Consider the following 24,128-nt stretch of genomic DNA (forward strand, 5'->3'; position numbering starts at 1 on the left):
GTGTGTGGTGCAGTGGGTTGTGCGTTGGTGTTCGGATCAGGGGGTCACAGGGTCAAACCCCACTGCAGTCAGCATGTCGTTGTGTCCCTGAGACACTTCACCCCAAATTGCTCCTGTGGGGATTGCCCACAGTATTGAGTATGTAAGTCGCTTTGGATAAAAGCGTCTAACAAGTGACATGTGATGTAATGTTATAGCAGAGTGCATAAAAAGCAGCTGCAATTTAATTTGTAAAACCAAAAAGAAACAATGGTAGGATTATAGTTTTGACAGAAAATACCTTTTAAGTTTTAGTTTCATGGCTTTGTATATATGTTTACAAAAAGCTTTAATGTCAAGTGTGCCTAATAGAGCAGTAGAAGTTGTCACAGGTCAAATTATAAATATATAATCTTCCATAACATCTATTCATGTTTATCACCTTGTTTTATAATCCTGTAAGTGACACAATGACACCTAGAGCACAGGCATATGAACAATTTATTTACACATCATGTTTGAGTAAAGCATAATATCATCTTCTGGGACAAGTTGCTTTTGATAAAAGGAGAAGTCTACAGGTCGGCTCTGACACCGAAACCGGGCCCTGTAGGAGGCTCCGTGAGAGAAGTCAGTCCACCGGCAGGCTCACAGGAGAAACGCCCGTTCCTGTAGGAAAAGAAACAGATGCAATGTTTTCAGAAATGTTACTTATCAACCAGAACATATTATAATAAATTGAGGAGGATTTTGTATTATGTACCTGGGCCCAGCTAATGGGACTCTGCCTGCTTTAAGTTCATCAATAATTTCATCCATGTCCTTAGGTGTGAGGTCCTCCTGGAAATGAGGAAGAAATCAGAATAGTGCTTTTATATTAATAGTGCTCTCAGCTGGATTATTAAGGTCAAAATAGTTTTCACATCCTTCAACCAGTATGAGCACGTTCTTATTCTTATTCAATGATATCCGAAAGAGAGGGGAGAAGATTGAAATACTACTTTTGCAGTATTGCAATAAGCGTATGAAAATTATGGCCAATTCTAAAAAAGCAATGTGTGTTTCCAGCATCATAGTATAGCAGTCTCAAGGCTGTCAGTCAAAATGATCATACATGTAACCTTTTCAAATGTCAAAACTATAGTTTTAACCTGGGGTAAATTCAGAATGTGTGCCCTTACTTTACTTCAAAAATAGTAAATCAGAATGTCCAAGCAGGCAAACAAAGCAAGGCTATTATTTGAACCCCCAACCTAATTACACAGGTTTTGTTTTATAACTAATACTTGCTGTATAGTCTTCTGAAACAACACTGAGAGGGCTCAGGTACTGCCTATGTTAGTGTTCAAACAGGCATTTACACTGACACGTGAACCAACAAGCTGTGTAACTGGTATATCTGTGCAGCTACACTAGTGTCGCCTCAGTGCTGTGACACACAAATAATAACATCTAGATTAATTGCATGCAACTTGAGGACAGAATTGATCTAATAGCCAAATACTGCGTGCATTCCTGACACCTCATTATTCACAATGAATACTAAACTGCACCACGGTAGTCTCGGTGTTAACACAGTGTTGCTGTTCCTCCTAATGATCTCACATGAGCAATGCTTTGTTACCAAAAAAATCCTCCTTTCTCAGTTGCATTTATTTAATCAGGTTCCTTCACTTCCTATTGAAATTGAGTGCAGAATGTTTTTACCACATCAGATCTGACTCAGGTTTAATTTGAACTGAGGTCACTGACAAGACAACATTGTTATTCCAGCCATGTTATTATTTAGACATTTTACTTAAACACCAGAAAGAATTTTGATCTAAGATTATTTTCTGTCATGGTTTGGTTTCCCCTTTTTTTTTTAACCTCATTTGTGTAGACTGTACCGCGCCTGCATTTTGCTTTCAGGGGAAATTAAATAAAAGAAACCCTCCTGAAACATGACTGAGAGATATAATCTCTGCAGACATTCTTTGACAGACTCATTTCATGCTTTAACCCAATTAAAGGTTTATTTAGTTATAGTTTTAAGTAAGGAAGCCATCTGCACAGAGTGGTCGGCACTCACATAATAGTCGTCATTGATCTGGACCATTGGAGCATTCACACAGGCTCCCAGGCATTCCACCTCCAGTAGCGTGAACATCTTGTCTGGAGTAGTCTCTCCGACCTTGATACCTGTGGAAAAACAAATAAAGACACGCTATATATGTTTAGCTAATCCCCTCTGACAGGCTGCAGATTAAGTTGCAGAAACAACACATATCTGTAACTTAAGCAGCGCTACCTGACATTTCACAGCTGTAACGCGATATGGGCGTTATAACAAAAAGGAAAGCCACGCTATTAGGTGGATTGAAAGCACAAACACATATGTCTGATTATGTGCCACACAGACGGAAGTAGGTTAACAGTCATCTGGATAGCTTTCAGTGTTGTACGTCTTCTTGTTTGAGTCTAAAACTCACTGTCGTTTGAATAGAAGAGAGAACTGTATGTTTACTTGTTATGTTTATCTGTAGTACAAACAATAAAAAATATATCATTTGCCTTTTATTTTGTGCTGTAATTGATAGTTAACACTAGTTGTTTAACTTCCTTTCTTGATGTTTAGTTTACTTTTTTCAGCAATCTTCATCTTAAACAATTCAAATACACACAACAATAATAACAAGTTCAAGGTGGGCATGAAAAATGTCCCTCTTGCTCACCCAGTTTGGTTTTGATGGCCTCCAGGATGCTGTCTGAGTTGCAGAGCATGCAGGGCGTTGTTGTGCAGATCTGAATGAAGTATTTTCCCACGGGTTGACGCAGGAACATCGTGTAGAAGGTCGCAACCTCGTACACTCGCATCGGAGCGATTTCCAGCACTTCAGCCACCTGAATCAAAAGAAATGTTATCAAACAGATTCAAACTTGGATTAAGCAGCTGTAAAAACACATTTGAGGAGAATCACTGTGCCTTGTTCATGGCGGCGACAGGGAGCCATCCGTGCTGCCGCTGGGCCACGTCCAACACGGGGAGGGTGGCCGCCTGCTTGTATCCAATAGGGTAGTTAGAAATGATCGCATCAATCCTCTACAGGGGAAGAAAGAAAAGGACATTTCACCATGAATGTCGTTTAGAATAACAATTGCTTAAATTTGCCTTTACTTCAACAATTGCATCAAATGTAATCTTTTACCGTGTGCTAGTTTTAAAGCTTTACCTGCACAGATATTTACAAAAGATGCACCGATATTAGGGCTGCAACAAACGACTAATTTGATAATCGATTAATCTATCGATTAATGAAACGATTAATCGATTATTCGGATCGTTAAGGTTTTAACTGTACTACTACTTATATCAATACTGCTTATCGATCCGGTCCTTTCAACGATAGTATTATCGGTTCTTTTGACAAGAAATAAGGTAAACTAACTCAACAAATTGTGAACAAAACTAACATTGCTTTTTATTTTAATTAAATGCATAATATTTCACATCAAAAGAAACAACAATGTTTTAACAAATCATATTAAATAATGTGATGACAGAACTGTAAACAGAATAGCTGAAACTTTAACAAAATAACTAATTCAGTTACCTCTAATCATTAACCTATGTTTTTATAACTGAGTTAACTCTGCGTGTTGCTGCTAGCATACATAACACCTGACGTGGAAAGGTTACTCTTGGAAGGGGCTACAGAGCTACTAGAAAGACAGCCGAACCCGGTGCATTCCTCCGTCTGAATGTGGTGCACTTTTGCTAAATGTTTAGACAAATTGCTCGTTTTACCGCCTTTATATGATAAACTGTTATTGCAATTTTGGTAACGAGCATTGTCCACATCGAGAAGGATAAAGTTTAACCACACCTCGGAGCGCGTTCTCTCCGCCATCTCCTGCGTGTGTGTGTAAACTGCCCCGCCCCCTCGCAAGCAGGCGGGGGAGAGATCGCTCGTCTGAATTCGGAAGATCGAAAATACATTATAGACGCATTTTGTAGTCATATTGCATATTAGAAACTGAGTTGGCGACACTAAGACTGCGATATAATGTTTATGTAGCAATAATACATAACATATGTTTTTAAATGTCTCCTGTACCCATACAAAAGAGCGATAACGTTGGAGCTTAACGGGGTGTAGAACACATGTGATGACGTCACCAACGAATCGACGACTGAATTAGTTGCCAACTAATTTGGTAATCGATTTTAATCGATTAAGTCGATTAGTTGTTGCACCCCTGATTGACATCAGCTTTTAAAAGTTAAATGAAGACCATTTCAAAAACTAGAGATAGGAATGTATATATTAAAACATTGTGCTAAATAGATTGTCTGACTGACTGAAACTAGTGTATGAGGCTGACTAAAAAGGAGTCTTTCGTACATTAATTCGTAACAGAATAACACTCATGATCATTTCAAAAACTAGAGATAGGCATGTCTAAGAACCTGAACTTGTATTTGTATTAAAGACTAACATAGACTCATAACAAAACTGCCTAATACAGGGGGGGGGGTGGTATCAGATGTAGGTGGGTACATAACCTAAATGGCTCAACACAGATGTCACCCCTACCTTTAAGTTCTCCTCAGTGAATTCAAAAGGGGTATCTGCGTTGTTGTCAGGAGTATCTCTGTGCTAAAAAACAAAGAAAAAATACATTGTTAACATGAATTACACTAGAGATACAATTATCCATGTCAACCATTTTATTTGTAATCCTGTTTAAATATGTGAAGTTGCTATTATGGGAGACATGTAACATGTTTCCAGTGAGTAACAGACATAAGCATTATGTCATAGTATTTGATAAAAGATGAACAACCTATCATGTGAGCCCCCATGGGAAAACAGGTGTTGCTCTCAGACTGTTGAAAAGACTCAACACAGATAATCACTATTTCGGCTTCTGCACACACTGCCCCCTTGCGACTAGTCTTTGTGCAATAAAGAACAAATAAAACCTTTAAATGTCATGGACTTGAAGTAAGAACTGGTCAGAAAACAATATTCCCATTTAAAGAGCAGTCAAAGACAAGTCAGCCAAAACAACTTTTTCCATTAACATACGGAAAACTTCTTTACTATCCGGGGACAATGAAACCATGGCATGTTTCCATTACATCAAAATATTACATGTGATGTTTTCCTTGGATAGCATGGCTCTAATAGGCTCTGAAGTGTTTGGAAAACATACTGCTTAGTCATCCATTCATTACATTTATACATTTGTTTGATCTACGCATCTTAAATTAAATACAAATAATTTGAACACCTGTAAATGACATTTCTAAAACTTGACTCACTTGTGAAAGATGTGTAAACACACAGGAGTTAAACAGGCACATTTCATAAGGAATAATGAGGTTGTATGAACAATACAACTTAAATCCAAGAAAGTTGGTTTTGATTTCCTACTATTGTTCGATAAATAATAAAGATAAAGAAGATTAATAACGCATTTTCAAACCGTAGATAACATGTGTTTAAAACTATATTCCACATGTTAAATTAACAATAATAAATAATGGACTGATGCTTTGAGATTATAGTGTTGGTGTATATGATCATGTGCACAGTCTCTATTACAGCTGCGATGCGGTTATGGAAGGCCACAGAAAATTGCGATAAGGACAACCAACTGCGAAACAGGAAGACAATATTGCAAATTTTCTGAATGTATCAGGAAGTCCAGAAAATGGGATTGTCTATTTTAGTGGTCCATTATTGTAAAAGTAAAAGTATGAACGAGAAGTCCGGCAGTGGCACAGTCAGTAGGGGCTTGGACTGTGAGCTGTAGGGTTGCCGGTCCAAGTACTCCACCAGACCTACAAATGGAGTGTGGACTGCTACTTGGAGAGGTCCCAGTTCACCTCCTGCCCTGCCGTGGTGACCTTGAGCAAGGCACCGGACATCCCCCTTCCCCCCTCACTCCCATTGCTCCCTGGGCACTGTACAATAGCTGCCCACTGCTCCTAGTATTAGACTCCAGCACACACAGTGACAACAAATGTCACTGTGTGTGCTGTGTGCTGTGTGCTGTGTGCTCTGCATGTGTGACCATTAAAGAGGGTTTCATCCCTCCCATTCGATTCTAGAAACTAGAAAAGTGGTCCCTGATTTAAGAATGGGGAAAAAACCTGAATTAAAAAACGATTTATATTGTGACCCAATTAAATAAACTCCAGGACGTATTTTGCAGGTTCTGGCTGAAGCACAAAGACAAGCTAACAATAACCCCATAAGCTCTCGACTACCTGTGATGCACCATGGCCAGTGCAACAATGCAAGCTTATTAAAAGGTGTTAAACCGACATTAAACAATTCATCCGGACTACACAAGACTGGTTGACGTAACTCACCACAAAGACGCCTCCAGCTCCTGCACGCGCAGCGGACTGATGCAGACTCCTGACCTGCCTGGCCTGCACGCACAGAGAGAAAGAAGATACATCAAATACCTGGTGGTGTGTCAATTCATATGTTCACTCCCCAGGGTCAAGGACATGTCTCACTTTAGACCACCTGAAAGAACTAGTAGATGGAAAAGGTAATGTTTATTCATTAAAGATAATGTGTAAATAACAACTTTAACACAATGATCAGGCACACTAAAGATAATATCTGAATGTGCTTTTTGTATTGAAACATTATATCCTAAGAAACCATCAAACATACATATAGCATACGCACTGGTTTCTAAAAAGGTAAATGTCTAAATAAATTATACTCACATGTAACAACAACAGTGTCCTTTTTATAATTAACTTTAATACATTTAAGCAGGAGAAATACAGGTCATAAATGAGTAATAATTTGATACATTAATTACATCTTCATAGGTCACTCATTAATATATATTAGATAACCATAAAAGGATACAGGGCTGACTAAGTTTCATAATGTTTAGACAAGATTATTTCAGTTTTGTATGAGACAAATACATCTAAAAATAATAAGTCATAACTTTATGAGTATTAACAAATCAAAACATGTTATGCTAAACATAAAAGCCAAGGCCAGACAACTTAGTGTATTTTAGTTTAACATACTATGTTTAAATCTTAACTGATTTAAGTTTCACATCTTTGTTTTGCAATTGTTCTAATAATTGTTAATGTATGTTAAATTAATTAAACAACTCCCAAAAAAAACGTTATATCAGTAACTGTGATGGGGATTTTGCCATGTTGTGCAACTACAGAATCACACACACACACACACACACACACACACACACACACACACACACACACACACACACACACACACACACACACACACACACACACACACACACACACACACACACACACACACACACACACACACACACACACACACACACACACACACACACACACACACACACACACACACACACAGCTAAATTACCGTTACGTGTCACAGTGTTGTCTAACACTTAAATAATATATATTATTTTCAATGTCCATGAGGATATTCGCAGTCAATGTGCAATCACACATGTCTTGAGTAGTTTTTTTTTTGCATTACTGATGTTGTCCTAAGATCACCTTGTAAATGTCTGACAGCAGAAAGCTAAGTGAGCTAGCATGCTAGTTAGCTTAGCGGCTTCCACTGCTTGCCCTTGTGAGAAGTCATGGCTTTTTATCTCCAAATGATTAATTAGGCATTCACACGTTTACCCAGAACCATATAGAAAGTCACACACATACCGTCTGCGATACTGCAGAGCGAAATGCAGCAGCCAAAAACATCTTGGAGCTTGAAGTCTGGTCCCGGTGTTTTACCAAATGGACGGGACAGCAGCAGCCGAAATCAACACAAGCGTTTTTACGCTCGATTGAGAGGGTCTTACGTAAAACGCAACGTCATACGTCAGACCGCTCGAAACTAAATCGATCCCAGATTGAAATTTGAGATTAAAAAACAAATGATGACAACCGAGCCATTTTCACATTTGTTATATAACCCAAGTGGTGGCTCACGTTGCATGTTTACCAGCGTAAGGGCAGATTGTTTGAAGCATAAACATATGAAATATTTGTCATTACTAGTTTTGATATAATGAAATGTCATATATTATAAAAAGGAAAATATTAATATTTGAAATGATAACTTTGAGATAACATGCAACACATTGTAGTTTTTGCCATGTTTCTTTCTTCTTTTTGTCTTGTGAAATTCAACTGTCCAATTTCTGTCATGCTCTCGCATATTAAATACAATTTATCATAACCAAAATATGAAACACATACAAAAGGAAGTTTATTACACTTAATGTAAACATAAAACATGTAGGCCTATATGTAACAAAAGTTAAGCAAGGGTTATAGTTTGACATGGCCTATAAATATGGACGCATACAATACTTTAGATATTTCAAGAGCATTTAGTGGCATTGCCTTGAGGATGAGGGATTTTGTTTACTTGCTGTCGGTGAACTAAATGCTGTTACCTCTCTTGCTATTTTCCCAGAGAACCAATCAGCCCCCCTGTCAAATCAAACCATCCTGTGTTGGCATGAATCCATCCCAGCATTCATGGTGCTGCTGCACACACTCCTCCTCCACCTCCTTGCTTGGTTAAATAATGCGATCAACAGGCCAGGGGGGGCTCAACCAATGAAAAAGTGGGAGTGCTGAACCGTGCAAGCTGATTGGCTGTCCTGGCCCTAAACAGACTGTGAGCGAAACTGCAGATCGGGGATTAGAGGCGGGTCTCTATGCATGCTGAAAAGTGTTGCTTCTGTAAAGGAGGCCTTGTAGTCTTCTTACTCAGGAGGATACAGACAGATCAACAGTGACTCCAGATTAACCCACTTTCTCACTGTCCCTCAGATGATATAGGCCAGTCTGCATCTGTCTCCACAATGGTTGTTCCTGAATCCCAGGAAAAAATGTACTACCCTCCTGATGACCTGAAGAGGGATGCTCATGTACCGGATTTTAACTCCTATCAGGCCCTGTACAGGAAGTCTCTTGAGAATCCAGAAGGTAGGTCAGACCGGCTTGTATTTTTAGTGCAGCGCTTACAATGTTTCCATGTATGCACCTCCCTGAGAGATAACTGTAAACATAATCCCTGTGTTCAGTCTGTAACACTGACATTAAACATCACGTTCTTTCAGCTTTCTGGAAAGAGATTGCAGATGAGTTCTTTTGGAAGAAGCCAGCAACGGGACCATTGCTGCAGTACAACTTTGATGTGACTAAAGGGAACATTTATGTCAAATGCATGGAAGGGGCCAAAACCAACATGTGCTATAATGTCCTGGACAGGCTTGTGAAGGAGAAGAACTTTGGTGAAAAGGTTGCCTATTACTGGTAAGTCACAATGTTTGTCCGCCATGAATGATGGCTTTGATGGGAAATACTGCCTGGAGTTATGTCAGCAACTGTTGTGTCCTGCAGTGTGCCAAAGCAAACCTCAGCTAGTGCCAGTGCTTTAATGTTTCAATCCAACTAAGGACATTTAACAGGATCTATTGTAAAAACATTACCAGATTGCATATGCTTTTGTAATTACACATTTTATAATCTTGCATTTCAGCAGATTGTCCTGTTGCACTCACAAAAACAAGCCGTTTAGTGTTTAATCACTTGGATCTTGCCCAAATCCTCCTATATAAAAAGGTCAAATAAGAGCCTAATGGATTGTTTTCTGCATATAACTGTTTTATTTTGCAATGTTTTGCATATGAGCTCAAAAATAGTTTGTTTGAAGCAATTACAAGCTTCCACTAAACTCTTTAAATTACTTTGAACTTACAATAGCTGGCTGCTTACAGTAAAGCCTCACACACTTGACAAACCATCATAAAGTATTTACTTTATATGGTGGCATATATTTGCTCTGTCAACACAAGAGGCTTGGCAAATGACAAATATGGGTTCTGTAAGCGCAGCAGTAATAGGGGTTCAATGGAACTGGGCACAGTGGATACCAGCCATCGCCCAAATAAACGCAGTTTGCACTACATCAAAGCACTTAGTGTATGTAATAAATCTGCTGAAGTATTTGCCATTACGGCTTAAGCACGCTATATGATGAGGATATTGTGTATCAGCTGTTTTATTGCCCTATTTATATTCTAAGTATCAGTGGTGAGATGATTTGTTTTATATTGTTAAACACTTATATGACCTTAGCTCACACAATGTCCAAAAAGTAAAAGCAAAACTATCTTTAATAGAAGATCAATGCAACACAAAAAAGACACCAAGAAGGTTAACGAGTTGATGTGTAATTTTGTTTGTATTTATATGTTACGGCATGAATTATTTGTCGCTACTTTTCTGAGATTGAAGTCCCAGTGCTCTATGATGACAGGTGGCCCACTGCTAGAGTGTCACCCTTAATAAAGCAAACATTGTTTTAACAACAATAACATTTTCAACTGTGTGTAAGAAGTGGTTTTCCGGTTCAAAAGTAGGTTGGGTAGGTTGGTTTGTGATACTACTAAAAAAGAGAAAATCCTTTATGAAGTAGTTAAAAAATTAGCCATGATCAGCAGCCTAAAAATGTCCTTTTGGATTGTTAAAGCTTAAAAGCAGTAGTTCCTGTTAGTTATGCATTAGCTGCTATGAGAAGCAGACACAACAACACATTCAATGTCAGGTTTGCCTCGGTGTCATTTCCTTTAAAAAAAAAAAAAAATCTTTTAGACAAGAAAAGGCAATGCATTATAAAGATAGGTAAAGTGCATCACTTTACACATTGAGACTAAAGTCATACATTACATAAAATTAACCAAACATCTATCGTAAAACAAATAGACAAGGTAGAGAAAATGAAAGTGCATGATAAATGAAGGTTGACATACATGTGGTATATACAACAACAGCACAATGCCTAGAGGCAAAAATAAACAGCAACTGCAGTCCAGCAGCTAAAACCAGCTTCACCAGGTTTAGATTTTATGACTGACGACCTCAAACGATCTTTGAGTTGAAACTGTCCCTGAGGTATTTTGCTCATAAAACATTTGGTGATTTATATCTTTGGACTTGTTTTGGTAAAAGTTTTTTGAGAATTATGGTTTTCTTGGATTTTAAGCGGCAGCATTCTGAATGGGCTGCACATTAAAAAGTAAGTTAAAGAGTTTAGTGGTAGTGAGTAAGTCAGTAGTAAGTATATATTTATACTTAAGATAAGACAGAATGTACAAATAAATAAAGTGGTCCAAAGATTGACCCTTGTGGAACTCCAGATGTATTTTTGATTTACTCTAATGAATATTGTCCAAGAGGCACACTCATAACTTATTAATTTAAAGAGTTTCAAATAAATAAAAACATTTTAATCAATAGCCATTGCATTTAAAAGTACAGAGTTTGATCACTGCAATCATTTATTTCACCAGCATCCTGACGATAAGGTTGATGCCAGGTTTGAACAGTGTTTTGGCTTTCGTCCTGCACTAGAGGCGTGCTAACATGCTGCCCGCTGGCCTGTGTAACCTTGTGCCACATACTTTTCATAGTAACTCCCCTGACAGACATCCAAACCTAATATAGACGCACCCACACGGGGGACAGGTTATCTCCCTGAACTCAGGGAACTCAAATCACAATGTCACGTTATATGAGAAGATACTTTTCGAGGAAATGGGGAATCTGGAGGGTTTCTTTATCTGTCATAAGAGTAGTCAAAATTAGCCGGACATCGCACAAATGAACACATACAGACAAAGCTTTGCATGACAGTTTTGTTGTGTTTCTTCTCTTTTGTGTGCACTTCTCAGGGAAGGAAACTCACCTGACCACCACATGGCCATAACCTACAGCCAGCTGCTGAGCCAGGTCTGCCGCTGTGCTAATGTTCTCAAGAAAATGGGTGAGAAATCTTACATTTAAAGAACATTACATCAATATGAATTGCTCAGTTGCAAAAATACAGAGATGACTTGATCCTTATAAATTACAAGTAGCAATTACATTTGAGAAATGAAGAAAGACAAATTCAATATAACAACATGCTTTGTGTGGAGCTGAAACATAAAAATAAGTATTTTTGCTTTAATGAAGATTTCTACAATACTAAATGTCAAAAAAAGACTTTTAACGAAATTCCCTTGGACATTGATTCGTTTTTGACATTTTATAGAAAATAGATGAATAAAATAATCTATACAATATTTGTTAGATTCATAAATAAGGACAGTTATCATTAGATGGCTCTATGCTGTACTCCCAAATGCACTTATCAGACCAACAGTACAGCATTAGGCGTATATCCAACTTGCTGAAACTCCCCATAAAGCTACGTTTCTGTAGCTGGTTTGAGTTGAGAAGTAGCTCAGATCAGGCCCACATGTGATTTGTGTTAATCAAAACCACACATCTGCTTGTTTCCTTTTTCAAGGTGTAAAAAAGGGAGACAGGGTTTCCATCTACCTTCCCATGATCCCCGAGCTCGTCTACACCATGTTGGCCTGTGCAAGGATAGGTGCTGTTCACTCCATAGTGGTAAGTAGTATGATGAATGTTCCTTTCTTAATTTCTTATTTTCTTGTTGTTTCACTTATTTTGGAGGAGCAGACATATACGTTTTGCTGTATAAAGAGGGAGCTTCATATGATGTCAGCATGTGAACAAAGTATGAAGATTTTATTTCTTTACCTTGTGTGAAAAACCTTCCCTGGTGCTTCAAACATGAGTCAGTCAGCATTTTTTTGCAGCCTATTTGACCCATATCTGTCATGCATAAGTTCCAAATGTTCACCTTACCTCAGTTCAAATGAAGTCGTTTTTTTCAGCATGTATATTAACAGTGTTTGCCTTGCTCTTATAGTTATCACCTGCACTCAATATTTGGGTCAGACATTTACTGGCTGTATACACTTGGAAAGTCATCAGAGTCTTTGACATTTTGAAAGGAAGCCAACACTATTTGAGCTTTTCAACCTTCTTAATCCATGCAAAGGTTAGTAGCACTGTTATAAATATCTCCAGGCAGCTCCAAGATGGGTTCCCTTCATAACTGGCAAGGCCTCCTTTTGGCAGACTTAAGTATAAGTGACCTTGTAAGTGCTTGGTCACTGTTTGCACTTTTTCCATATTTGATATGAACACCACTTGGCAACATAAGGGCCTCTGGCATAGTGCCAGTGTCTTCCATTTCTCATGTGTCTGTTAATATAAGTCATAAATTAGCTTGACATGAAATCATGGACAGAGCCAGACATTTTGCTGAGTCCTGAGTCCTCAGTGTCCTGATTCATAATGCTGTCATCAACACTGACACTTTACACTGAGTGAACCTGTAACCTTGGCCAGAACAGAAGCGACAATGATATAAAAGATTCATTTTAAATGTCTGGTTCAGTATGTAAGATTGAATAAGGTGACTTCTTTATACATGGTTATGAGCGGGAACAGCCAGCATCCGACTCAGTGATGGAAATTCGGACCCAAGTTGTTATAAACCAGAATATCCTTTTTAAAATGTTGTCTTTTCTTTTTCTTTTCATGTTCAGTTTGCAGGATTCTCCTCTGAGTCTCTGTGTGAGAGGATCATCGATGCTTCCAGCAGCGTGCTGGTGACGGCAGGTAGGAGCAACAGCAGCATGAAGGGATTTGTTGCAGCTGTAAAGATGGTTTCAAGTCAGAGCAAACCGCCTTCATTATGCATCATTTTAAAACGTATCTGTTCCAGTGTGCTCAAACTAAGTAAAATGAGCCTACATTGCAGAGCCTTGTGTTTATATACGTGTTCCCTGCTGGTTTATACAGCTTATCGTCCCTCCCTACTTATCTTTGTAATATACAGATGGTGTTTACAGAGGAGAGAAGCTGATCAACCTGAAACAGATTGCAGACGAGGCGCTGGAGAAGTGTCGGGAAAAGTGAGTCCACTTCATAGCAACCGCCCTTATTTACACTAGCTGCTGCTAATGGGACACACACACACACACACACACACACACACACACACACACACACACACACACACACACACACACACACACACACACACACACACACACACACACACACACACACACACACACACACACACACACACACACACACACATCAGGGAAGCCAAGGTTGTTCGCTCCCATAGCAACAACAAAAGCCAGGGAGGGATGTATATCAGGGGTATCATTTTTAAATAAAAAAATAAAGTAATTTTGTCAACTATACCAAAGACTTCAAATATTTATCTCAAAATCTCACATTTTCCATGTGAAACAGTTTGTCTGACACTATTTACTATAACTTAGGACTTTTACTATATTTACTACCAAGGTCATATAAGATGTACTTTTTCAAATAAATAATTCAAAACAGACGACAGGAGCTCTAGTCATTAAATACGTTTTGATGCCCTTTACTGCCTCAAATTTGTATTTGTATTTTCGTCACAGAGGGTAATCTTCTGTCACTAAATGCCTCGTGATCAAGCACCCGGCACTCAGGACAAAAAGTGGAGCTGCATGCAACAAACTTCAGGTAGATATGTTTTCAAAACCAGTATTCAATCACACTGTATATGTCTAGCATATTCATTTATTCCCCTTACTATTTATTTTATATATCATATTTATTCTATACATTACTGCTTATTCTGTATACTCTGTACATTACTGCTTTTGGCACTTCTGGTTGGACGCTAAACGGCTTATCTATCCAACGAAAATGTAGGATTCAGAAAAGGCTTCTAAGGGGCATAGTGAAGTTTAAAATGGACATGGTGTGTTGCTGTTTGTATTTTTTGAATTGTGCACAATAACGCCTGGCGTTTCTTCCATGTTTGGTGCGTTCAGACTCCCTGGGACTCGGACTGTGACGTGTGGTGGGACGAGGCGATGAGAGACTCTCCTGAAGAGTGTGAACCTGAGTGGCTCGAAGCTGAGGATCCGCTGTTTATCCTCTACACCAGCGGCTCCACCGGCAAACCCAAGGTAAGATGCGATTGTATGTATAAACTAGTTTTATATAGTAGAAGAACACAGTAGATTTGCACAGGGAAAACATATTCTGCTGTAATCTCTCAGTGAAAACACATCTTTTGAATCACAGTCTATTTTCTCCTCTGATAAGCCGGTAATGGTGTTAACTGTCCTGGCTTTGATATTTCTTTCTTTGTCTGTGCTGTGCAAAAGGGAGAGTTAATGGGTTTATAATGGGCATAAATGCAAGTTGAAAGCACTGCATTGTGTGTATGGGAGCTACATGTTATTACACAAAACAAGGTGCTTAGAGCTTCAGATAGTGAGTGCAATCATCTCTGTCTCTGCCAGCCAGCCAGCCAGCCAGCCAGCCAGCCACACACACACACACACACACACACACACACACACACACACACACACACACACACACACACACACACACACACACACACACACACACACACACACACACACACACACACACCACACACCCACACACCCACACACACGCCCACACACACACACCCCCCCCCCACACACACCCACACACGCCCACACACACACACCCCCCCCCCACACACACCCACACCCACACACACACACACACACACACACACACACACACACACACACACACACACACACCCACACACACGCCCACACACACACACCCCCCCCCCACACACACCCACACACACACACACACACACACACACACACGCTTCACCCTCCCTTATTTCTGCTCTCTGCCTCCTTTGTGTAGACCAATTTTCTCCTCATTCATGTTTCCTCCTGTGTGCGGTACAGGGTGTTCTCCACACAGTTGCCGGGTACCTGCTCTACACGTCGCTGACCTTCAAGTACGTTTTCGACCATCACCATGACGACGTGTACTGGTGCACCGCAGATATCGGCTGGATCACTGGACACTCCTACATCACCTACGGCCCGCTGGCCAACGGAGCCACAAGTGTCCTTGTGAGTCAGGAGACTTTGTTCCTTTGGTTTTGTTAAAAAATCCCAATAATGCAATTAAAAAAATATATAAGTCTCCTTTAAAAAATATATAGAATTGACTATTTCCACATTCAAAAAATGAACGGACCTGTTATAAATTGTGTTTAGTGAGGTACTTACATTATTCCAAATGTTTCCAACAATTTTCAAAGACTAACCAGATTTATATCAAGGTAATGGTCCTTATCATCAGTCGTATATTGCACATGCATCAGCCCAGGGTGGCCCAAAAGAAGCTTTTATAAATTGACTTTTTAAACTAGATTCAAGATGTATTTAAAAAAACAGTTTTTGCATCATTTGTCCTTTTTGATCCTAAAATGGAAACCGGAAGAAGGATTTTTGAACTGCTTTATTCAGTGTCTTTTACCATTTTAAATCCCTGGGTCTGACTGTTTTGGAGAGGAAGAGAGACGTCTAAAGATAATTCCGTAAAACTTATCCTGTACATTTTGACCTTAAAGGTGGGGTAGATAATTTTGGAGAAACCAGCTCGAGTGCGCTAGAATCTGAAAATACACAGCCGGAAAAAATCTGCCACTTCCTTACAGAGCCCCTCCTCCAACACACACGAACGCGCACATGACCAATAAGGGCATGAGATAAGTTTGTGCAAAGAGAAGGCTGACAGGCAGGTAGGCCATCCAGTTATTTTAGCCAGGCCGGCTCAGATGATTGGTCGTGCTTTTTACAGCTCCATGGCTTCCACAGATGAACATTTTTTTATGGATTCTTTGTCAAAGCACTTCAGATATTCATTGCTATCGGGATGTTAAGAGCATTCCATGGAATATAACAAAAAGTGTATCTCGAGCCGGTTTCTCAAACTTACCACCTTTAAGTTATCAGAGAGACAAACAGAGAAAACATTACTCTTGTTAACTCTCTGCCCTTCATCTGTTGCTCATTGAACAGAGTCAGAAAACACAGATTCCTCACATGGAATTACTTTAATTATTTTTATCGGTTCCCCTCACCGCATATGCTTGTTATGAGAGGAGGAGACCAACGGATATTAGTCTCCTGTTTAAATCCTCCTGAACAACAAACACAGAAATAATCCCTACAAACTCCTTTCTTTTGTTATTGTTTTGATTGAGCCAAAATAATTACAAATTGTGCATGCAAGACGTTCTAAGAGTTGTGTGTGTGTGTGTGTGTGTGTGTGTGTGTGTGTGTGTGTGTGTGTGTGTGTGTGTGTGTGTGTGTGTGTGTGTGTGTGTGTGTGTGTGTGTGTGTGTGTGTGTGTGTGTGTGTGTGTGTGTGTGTGTGTGTGTGTGTGTGTGTGTGTGTGTGTGTGTGTGTGTGTGTGTGTGTGTGTGTGTGTGTGTGTGTGTGTGTGTGTGTGTGTGTGTGTGTGTGTGTGTGTGTGTGTGTGTGTGTGTTCTCCAGTTTGAAGGTATCCCAGTTCACCCTCATGTCGGCCGGTTTTGGGAGATCATTGAGAAATACAAAGTCACCAAGTTCTACACAGCGCCTACAGCCATCCGCCTGCTGATGAAGTACGGTCGAGAGCCGCTGCAGAAGTAAGAGGCTGCACGTTGCTCAGAAAAAAACAGATTTCCAGAAGCTAGAGCAGTCTGACTTTGAAAACACAGCTAGACGAGAAAGGTGCTTCAAGTCTTTTTTTTTTTACTGCAAGGCCTCCCAGCTTTCATTTGGAAATGTCCATCTATAATTTCTGAAAGATCTCCTTCTGATCTAAAGTCTTGTGTAACAGACTCCTCGGTGGTGAGGGGAAGAAAGTTCACTATTTGACTGGTGATTGATACCGAGTGAACATGCCTTTTTAATGCATTTCCCACTCACAAGAATCCTTAAACGCAATACCAAGTCAATAAAGATTTCAAAAAAACTCAACATACAAGTCTGTTCTCTTCTTAAAAGAGTCTTCATCAGCTTGTCAATGAAGAACAACATCAACCCTGGAAGACCAAAACCCACCTGGAAAACAGATATATGTAGTTTTCTTACCTTTTCAAACTTGTTTTGCTTATTCCAGCTGACAACCAATAAACAAACATATACTAAGCTGCTCTAATGGTGTTTTATGGACAACAATTTAAGGGAATCGTGCGACAATATGAGAAATATGCTCACGACTTTCCCTGGATGCACGTGTTGCTGGGATAGCAATCTAGCCTAGCTAATAGCGGTGATCATAACCACATAATGACGGAAAAGAAAAAGATATCTGATGGAAGTATTCTCACCTGCTTCTACCAGGTACGACCTCTCCAGCCTGAGGATTCTGGGTACTGTTGGAGAGCCGATCAACCCGGAGGCGTGGCAGTGGTACCACGAGGTCGTCGGTCAGGGCAGATGTCCCGTCGTCGACACTTTCTGGCAGACAGAGACCGTAAGTGACATCTGCCTGCAATCAACACACAAATCAGTTATATTTCAGTCATTTTTAGAATTATGTTAAGTCAATATGCTGTTCAGTTAAAAATGGTTACTTGAAAGTTACAGAAAAACATCTAGAGCCAACGTTTAGTTTGTCTGCTCTGACTTAGTGTAGACACATGGCGGTGCAACGTAGTGTTAAAGAGAGGACCTGCTCACTATGTAGATCAGAAGGGCTCAGTCTAAGCATACTAAAACACAATTCTGTTTCTTTATGTGATTAAAGTACTGGAAACATAGTTATTAGATGTCCCTAAATACTACATGCTGTCCCTTAAAGTTACAGATACACATTTCTGAGTCTCAGGTGCCTTTAAATGTCACTTTATTCCTCTACAGGGAGGTCATGTGTTGACTCCTCTGCCTGCCGCCACGCCTCTGAAGCCAGGCTCTGCTGTAAGTGACAACATGGATTACAAAATACTCTTTTTATGCTTATCTGTAACACACCAGCATCTACTGAGTTAGTTTCATCAATACATCTAATGCTGGCAAGGACAGGTTAGACTGAAACAATGATTCAACAGTTGTTCATAACATTTCAATTTGGCTTTTGCAGATTATGATCAAGTTTATGATCTGAAAGAAACATTTATGATCTTTTTATTGAGAGAATCAAGTTGTATCCCCTTTAAATCCACATCTCATATTTCAGACCTTCCCTTTCTTCGGGGTAGAGCCCGCAATCCTCAACGAACACGGGGAGGAACTGGAAGGCGAGGCTGAGGGTTATCTGGTACGTTTTAAATCATCTCTAACTTTGCAGCAGCAGTAATACCTCTCTTATATTTATGTGTATTTTCTGTGCTTCGTTACAGGTATTCAGGAGGCCTTGGCCTGGCATAATGCGCTCAGTGTACAGAAACCACGAACGCTTCGAGAACACATACTTCAAGAAATTCCCGGGCTTCTATGTAACTGGCGATGGTGAGAAATGAATAACACTCAACTTCACCCACCTGCTGCACAGACTGTGTGTCAGGAGAGTCTTTAACCCTTATGTTGTGTTCGGGTCTCCCGTGACCCGTTTCAAGTTCAAATGATATATTAACTACGCTCTAGTTTTTTTTATCGGAATAAGGCTTCATGATATCCTCCACAACAGCCATATAAACACTACAAAACTGATTTTGACAATTTTAGCCAATTCATAAGGTCTCTAAAAAGAAAAAAAAGTGTATAATTTGGTGTTCGGGTCAGCAGAATTGTTTTGGGTGACTCCAAATTTGGCCCAATCAAGATTTATCTTTGACTTTAGACACTCCCCCCCCCCCTTCATCAACTGTGAAAAGAATTTTTCGCAACATGCACCTGGTCTCCCTTCCATCTGACCCCCTCCCCCCACGGGAACCCAACCTTTCTCAAAGAATATGTACACTAACACTTGAACCTGAACACACACATGCACGTGTGCAATATGTGTTGTAATGTGTTTTGGGCCATAACATTAAATTACAACAGGATTGTACGGTTATGAATGCATCATAAGTTAGTTATGATGTAGTTAAAACAATTTTGGATGATAGTCTTTTTTTGTGTGTGTTTTGGACTGAGATAACTCATGTGTCAAAATTGACCCGCGAACACCATGAACGGTAACAGCTTTTGAACACAACACAAGGGTTAATGCCAGTGTTTCCCTTTAATTACCCAGACTGTGGCGGCCCGCCATAATCTAATTTCCCCCGGAAATATTTGTACACTTCTCCACAGGTGGGCTGAAGCTTGGAGGTGCACTTTGTCTTTATGGCAACGTTGCAGGTTTAATCCCACTTCATATCAAGACACGTTCATCGTCATGTGTGAAGTTAAAAACCAGTTTGTTTACAGTTAAATTCTTAAATTGCTTTCCTCTCTGAACACTGTAAATATACAAGGACGAGCAAGAGATGAATATACAAAAGAACAAAGTTATTTAAAGATGTAAGTTTAGCTTTCTTTAGTACACCAAAACTGATGATGAAATGTACAAGACTTTAGTACAAGTGACCGTGCCCCCGAACACCTGGATGGTCAACACACTAGTCTCAAATAATCGAGTGGAAAACACTGAATAGCAAAAATGCACTTGATTTTTCACCAAAATGCCAAAGAGCCTTTTAAGAGAGAGATAAAAAGGCTATAAAATAATCTTTTGGGGGTTATGCAACTTGTTTTCTTCTTTCTCTCAGGTTGCAAGCGGGATAAAGACGGCTATTACTGGATCACAGGAAGAATAGACGACATGCTGAATGTGTCAGGTACTCAACTGATTTACTGCCTGATAACACAGTCTGCTTCAAACACCCTAAATACAAAGGTATTACAAAACCAAGACACTTTTAATTCTACCCTTTTATGTAATTCAGAACAATAACAAGAACATCAGAATCAGTTAGTCCCACAGAGGGGAAAGTTACATTGTTACAGCAGAAAAGAGCCAAAGGCAGCTTAAAGAAGCATGCATAAAGAAATATTAAAGATTAAAAAAGAAATTATAATAAAAAAAGTTACACAATTTACAAAAAACACATCCTGTAACAGTTCTGAGGACTTAGCAGCCAGGTATATATTGCAGTTATTAACGGCATATATAAATATATTGCACATAGTTGGTATTTAACAACAAGGAGTGTTATAGTCTGTGTTGTTATCATATATTTGAATTTAAAGCCATTTCTTTTAATTTTCCTCCCCAGAAACATGTTGATTATTCCTCTCCTATGTGTTTTGCCCCTCTTTACTTTGTGCTGTGTTTGTGTTCAGGCCACCTGATGAGCACGGCGGAGGTGGAGGCGGCGCTGACGGAGCACCCGGCAGTGGCGGAGGCTGCGGTGGTGAGTCGGCCTCACGCGGTGAAGGGAGAGTGTCTGTACTGCTTCGTCACCCTGAAGCACAGCCGGGAGTTCAACCACACGCTGCAGGACGAGCTCAAGAGACTGGGTGAGGCTGTGAAGAGTTTTTGTTGGATAACTGTTTCTGTGTCATTGTCTCTCTTGGTTTACATCGGAACAATCACTGATATGAAATGGGATTTTTAGATCCATAACTACATTACACAAAAAGAAAAGTCACATTTTCTTATGCTCACAAAAATGTAGATTTGGCCTGAACATGTGTTTAACTGTACAACATGCACAATAATGCTCAGATTGTTCACAAACTAGCTGACTGAACAAACACATTTGAATGAAAACAGTTCGTTAAAAGTAAATACAATAAGTCTAGAAGATCTTTATCTGAACAGCGCTAATTCCTTCCCATTTTTCAGTGAGAGAGAAAATTGGACCAATCGCCACGCCGGACTTCATTCAAAACGCTCCAGCACTCCCGAAGACTCGCTCAGGTAAACAGCTCAACAACACAATCCTCCTCTTCCTCTCATTTAGTAATAATAATAATAATAATAAAACTTTAATTATTTAGCACTTTTCATTCAACACGTGCAAGTGCTTTACAAAATGACACTTCACAAGTAAGAAATAAACACCAAGAAATTCAAGACCTGTACATACAGCAAAATATAACATTTGATCAGGTTAATAGACACAAGGAGGTCAAATGTATGATAATACAAATAAAATAAATAATGGTTTCTCTCTGACAGATAAGACACAGACAGTTGAATCGATGCAACAATATAAAACCCCATTAAACAAAGTGCACATATAGGTACAACAGAAATACAAATATAATAGTAATAAAAATGCCATAATTCGAATAAAGTTTCAACGATTAAGAAAAAAAAAACATAAAAATAAATATTGCTATTGAAGCGTGTTGAGATCAATAAGATAAAATCCTTTAAGATCTATAAAATAAATAAAATAAATCACTAACACCTTCTGACTGGATTTATTTTCAGGAAAGATCATGAGGCGAATCCTCCGGCAGATCGCCCGCAACGAGAAGGACCTGGGCGACCTCTCCACCCTGGCTGACCCCAAGGTGGTGGAGGAGCTGTTCAGCCAGAGATGTGAAGCTGCAGCCTGAACACCTTCCTCCTCCTCCTCCTCCTCCTCCTCCTCCTCCTCCTCCACCACCTCCTCCCCCTCCTCCTCCACCACCTCCTCCCCCTCCTCCTCCACCTCCACCTCCACCTCCTCCCCTTCATGCAATGCAACGATGAAGACCATCGCAATCTGCTGCTTCTAGATCAGCGTCTGTCCACTCTATGGGACTGAATGAAAGTGCTGGGATCAGACACTGAGGTGTTTAAATTTGTTTTATGTAGATAAAAGAAAGTAGAATGACGAGTAGTCAAAGAGGCATTAATGTAAACGTGTGAATATATGGGGGCTGCTTTGCGTTTGGGCCAAAATGTCAAACTAACTGAACACAGAATTGCTATCTTTTATATATTTTATAAGTATTTTAGTCTCCTATCGTTATTTCCTCTCTTTTTGAATCTTGAAATAGTAAAGTCAGCTTTGCACAATTTGTTTTTTGACTGACACCTGATGTATATTTTCAATTCTGTGATGTTTCTATGACCTGAGAATGAAGTGTTGAATCTGTCTAGTGTCCTTTGTCCTTGTACCTGGAGCTCAGCAGCTCATTGGCTCCCTCATGTGGCAGGAATCGTCCTCTACAACTGCGATCTGATGCTTTATTGAAAACCCTTTCTTACGCTACTTCTAAGTCTTTCTAGAAGCTTTTTGTCTTATAGTGATGTACGGAGCACACACACTTAAACACACACTCACAGGGCTAAAGTGCAGCGAGTATGGGGGACAAAGACCGCAGGATGAGAGGAAACAAGAGGGCGGTTTTATCTTAAGTGCACTGGATTACTTAGAAATGTACAAGGATTTGTAGTCTTAAAAATAAGGAAAAAGATCGACAGTTTTGTCATAAAAGTAGCTCAGAGGGTCAATCTGTGGACTTCCTTTGTTTCATTTAATCTGTCTCCTCCACGTGCATGCAGCGAGGCGTGTGTGTGTGAAACACGGGGATGGGTAATATTACATCATCACCCCCAGCAACGGAGAACGGGTTTCCATGACAACCTCCTTACCCCCACCTCCTTCAAACCCTCTTCTTCCTCTGACCACAACAGCAGTCTGCAGATGTTTTGTAACCTCACAACGTCACAAAGATAAGATGTTTTTTTTGGCCTCTCTGGACCTATTTCAAGTAATTGAAAGCATAACATATTTGTATTAACAACAATATACCATTTTAGGCGTCCGTCAAAAATCGTTTTAGTAAGCTGTTGATTTTTGATCATTTAAGAGGGTTTAACAATGCTGTCGAATTACACATTATGTTTAGAAATAAAAGTAATTTATAACTGTCATCCTCCATTTCATCCTCATACTGAGTCATACACACTCCAATCAAAACGTCCAATTCAAAGCCACAATACCCATCACCACCCTACACAAAAGCTCCAAGCATTAAGAAGACAATTAAGAAACATAAAAACACACATAAGGCCATAGATTTCCAGTCTAAGGAACAAGACTACATTCAACCAATATTTCCACAAAATTCCTCCATAGTTTGTGAAGGTGTGTAAAAAAAAAGAGGAAATGGACTTGGTATTAAAATCATTCAATCATACATGAATTGATCAATCCTAGAATAAAATGTGTAAATGTAACTAATATTAAAAGCTATATTTGCAATGCAATCAGAATCAGTTCTCTAGTCTACATTATATTTTATTTACTTGTATTTATCTGTTTTATTGTGTTGGACTGTTGGAGGAGCCCGTGAGCTAATCATTTCATTGTCATAACTACACTGTAGCTATGTACACATGACAATACAAGCCTTGAATCTTGAACTATTTCTGTTATATTATATTTAAAAGACACACTGGCAGTTATTTTCTGCACAACCCAATCTTTATAGAT

The 24,128-nt window shown here is 39.4% G+C and overlaps 2 protein-coding genes across 2 annotated transcripts; one reads left to right on the forward strand and one right to left on the reverse strand.

The window, feature by feature from the left end:
- Positions 1-462: 462 nt before the first annotated feature.
- Positions 463-7,837, reverse strand: ndufv2 (NADH:ubiquinone oxidoreductase core subunit V2). Its single transcript, XM_079650866.1, has 8 exons — positions 7,679-7,837; positions 6,344-6,406; positions 4,557-4,619; positions 2,945-3,061; positions 2,694-2,862; positions 2,051-2,160; positions 743-819; positions 463-648 (listed from the first exon to the last, which is right to left on the reverse strand). Exons 1-8 carry the CDS (start codon positions 7,718-7,720, stop codon positions 555-557), a joined length of 735 nt encoding a protein of 244 aa, XP_079506992.1. The 5' UTR covers positions 7,721-7,837; the 3' UTR covers positions 463-554.
- An 827-nt stretch (positions 7,838-8,664) lies between these two features.
- On the forward strand, positions 8,665-22,300 carry acss2l (acyl-CoA synthetase short chain family member 2 like). Its single transcript, XM_079650865.1, is given in 19 exon segments — positions 8,665-8,959; positions 9,094-9,289; positions 11,710-11,801; positions 12,330-12,433; positions 13,444-13,516; positions 13,737-13,812; positions 14,338-14,341; positions 14,345-14,422; positions 14,737-14,874; positions 15,673-15,843; positions 17,275-17,408; positions 18,109-18,241; positions 18,628-18,684; positions 18,944-19,024; positions 19,107-19,215; positions 20,460-20,528; positions 21,034-21,210; positions 21,539-21,613; positions 22,133-22,300. Coding segments are annotated over 19 exon segments (2,019 nt in total). The 5' UTR covers positions 8,665-8,835; the 3' UTR covers positions 22,261-22,300.
- The last annotated feature ends 1,828 nt before the right edge of the window (positions 22,301-24,128 follow it).

Source organism: Notothenia rossii (genome assembly GCF_949606895.1).
Source record: "Notothenia rossii genome assembly, chromosome: 9".
NCBI classification, from domain to species: Eukaryota; Metazoa; Chordata; class Actinopteri; order Perciformes; family Nototheniidae; genus Notothenia; species Notothenia rossii.

What these genes read in the sequence shown, in the direction of transcription:
- ndufv2 (XM_079650866.1), bottom strand. Translation starts at nt 7,720, where the DNA reads ATGTTTTTGGCTGCTGCATTTCGCTCTGCAGTATCGCAGACG. An exon ending in GAGCTGGAGGCGTCTTTGTG is followed by an intron (nt 4,620 to 6,343) that starts GTGAGTTACGTC and finishes TTTGTTTTTTAG; the next exon opens with CACAGAGATACTCCTGACAA. An exon ending in CTGTCGCCGCCATGAACAAG is followed by an intron (nt 2,863 to 2,944) that starts GCACAGTGATTC and finishes CTTTTGATTCAG; the next exon opens with GTGGCTGAAGTGCTGGAAAT.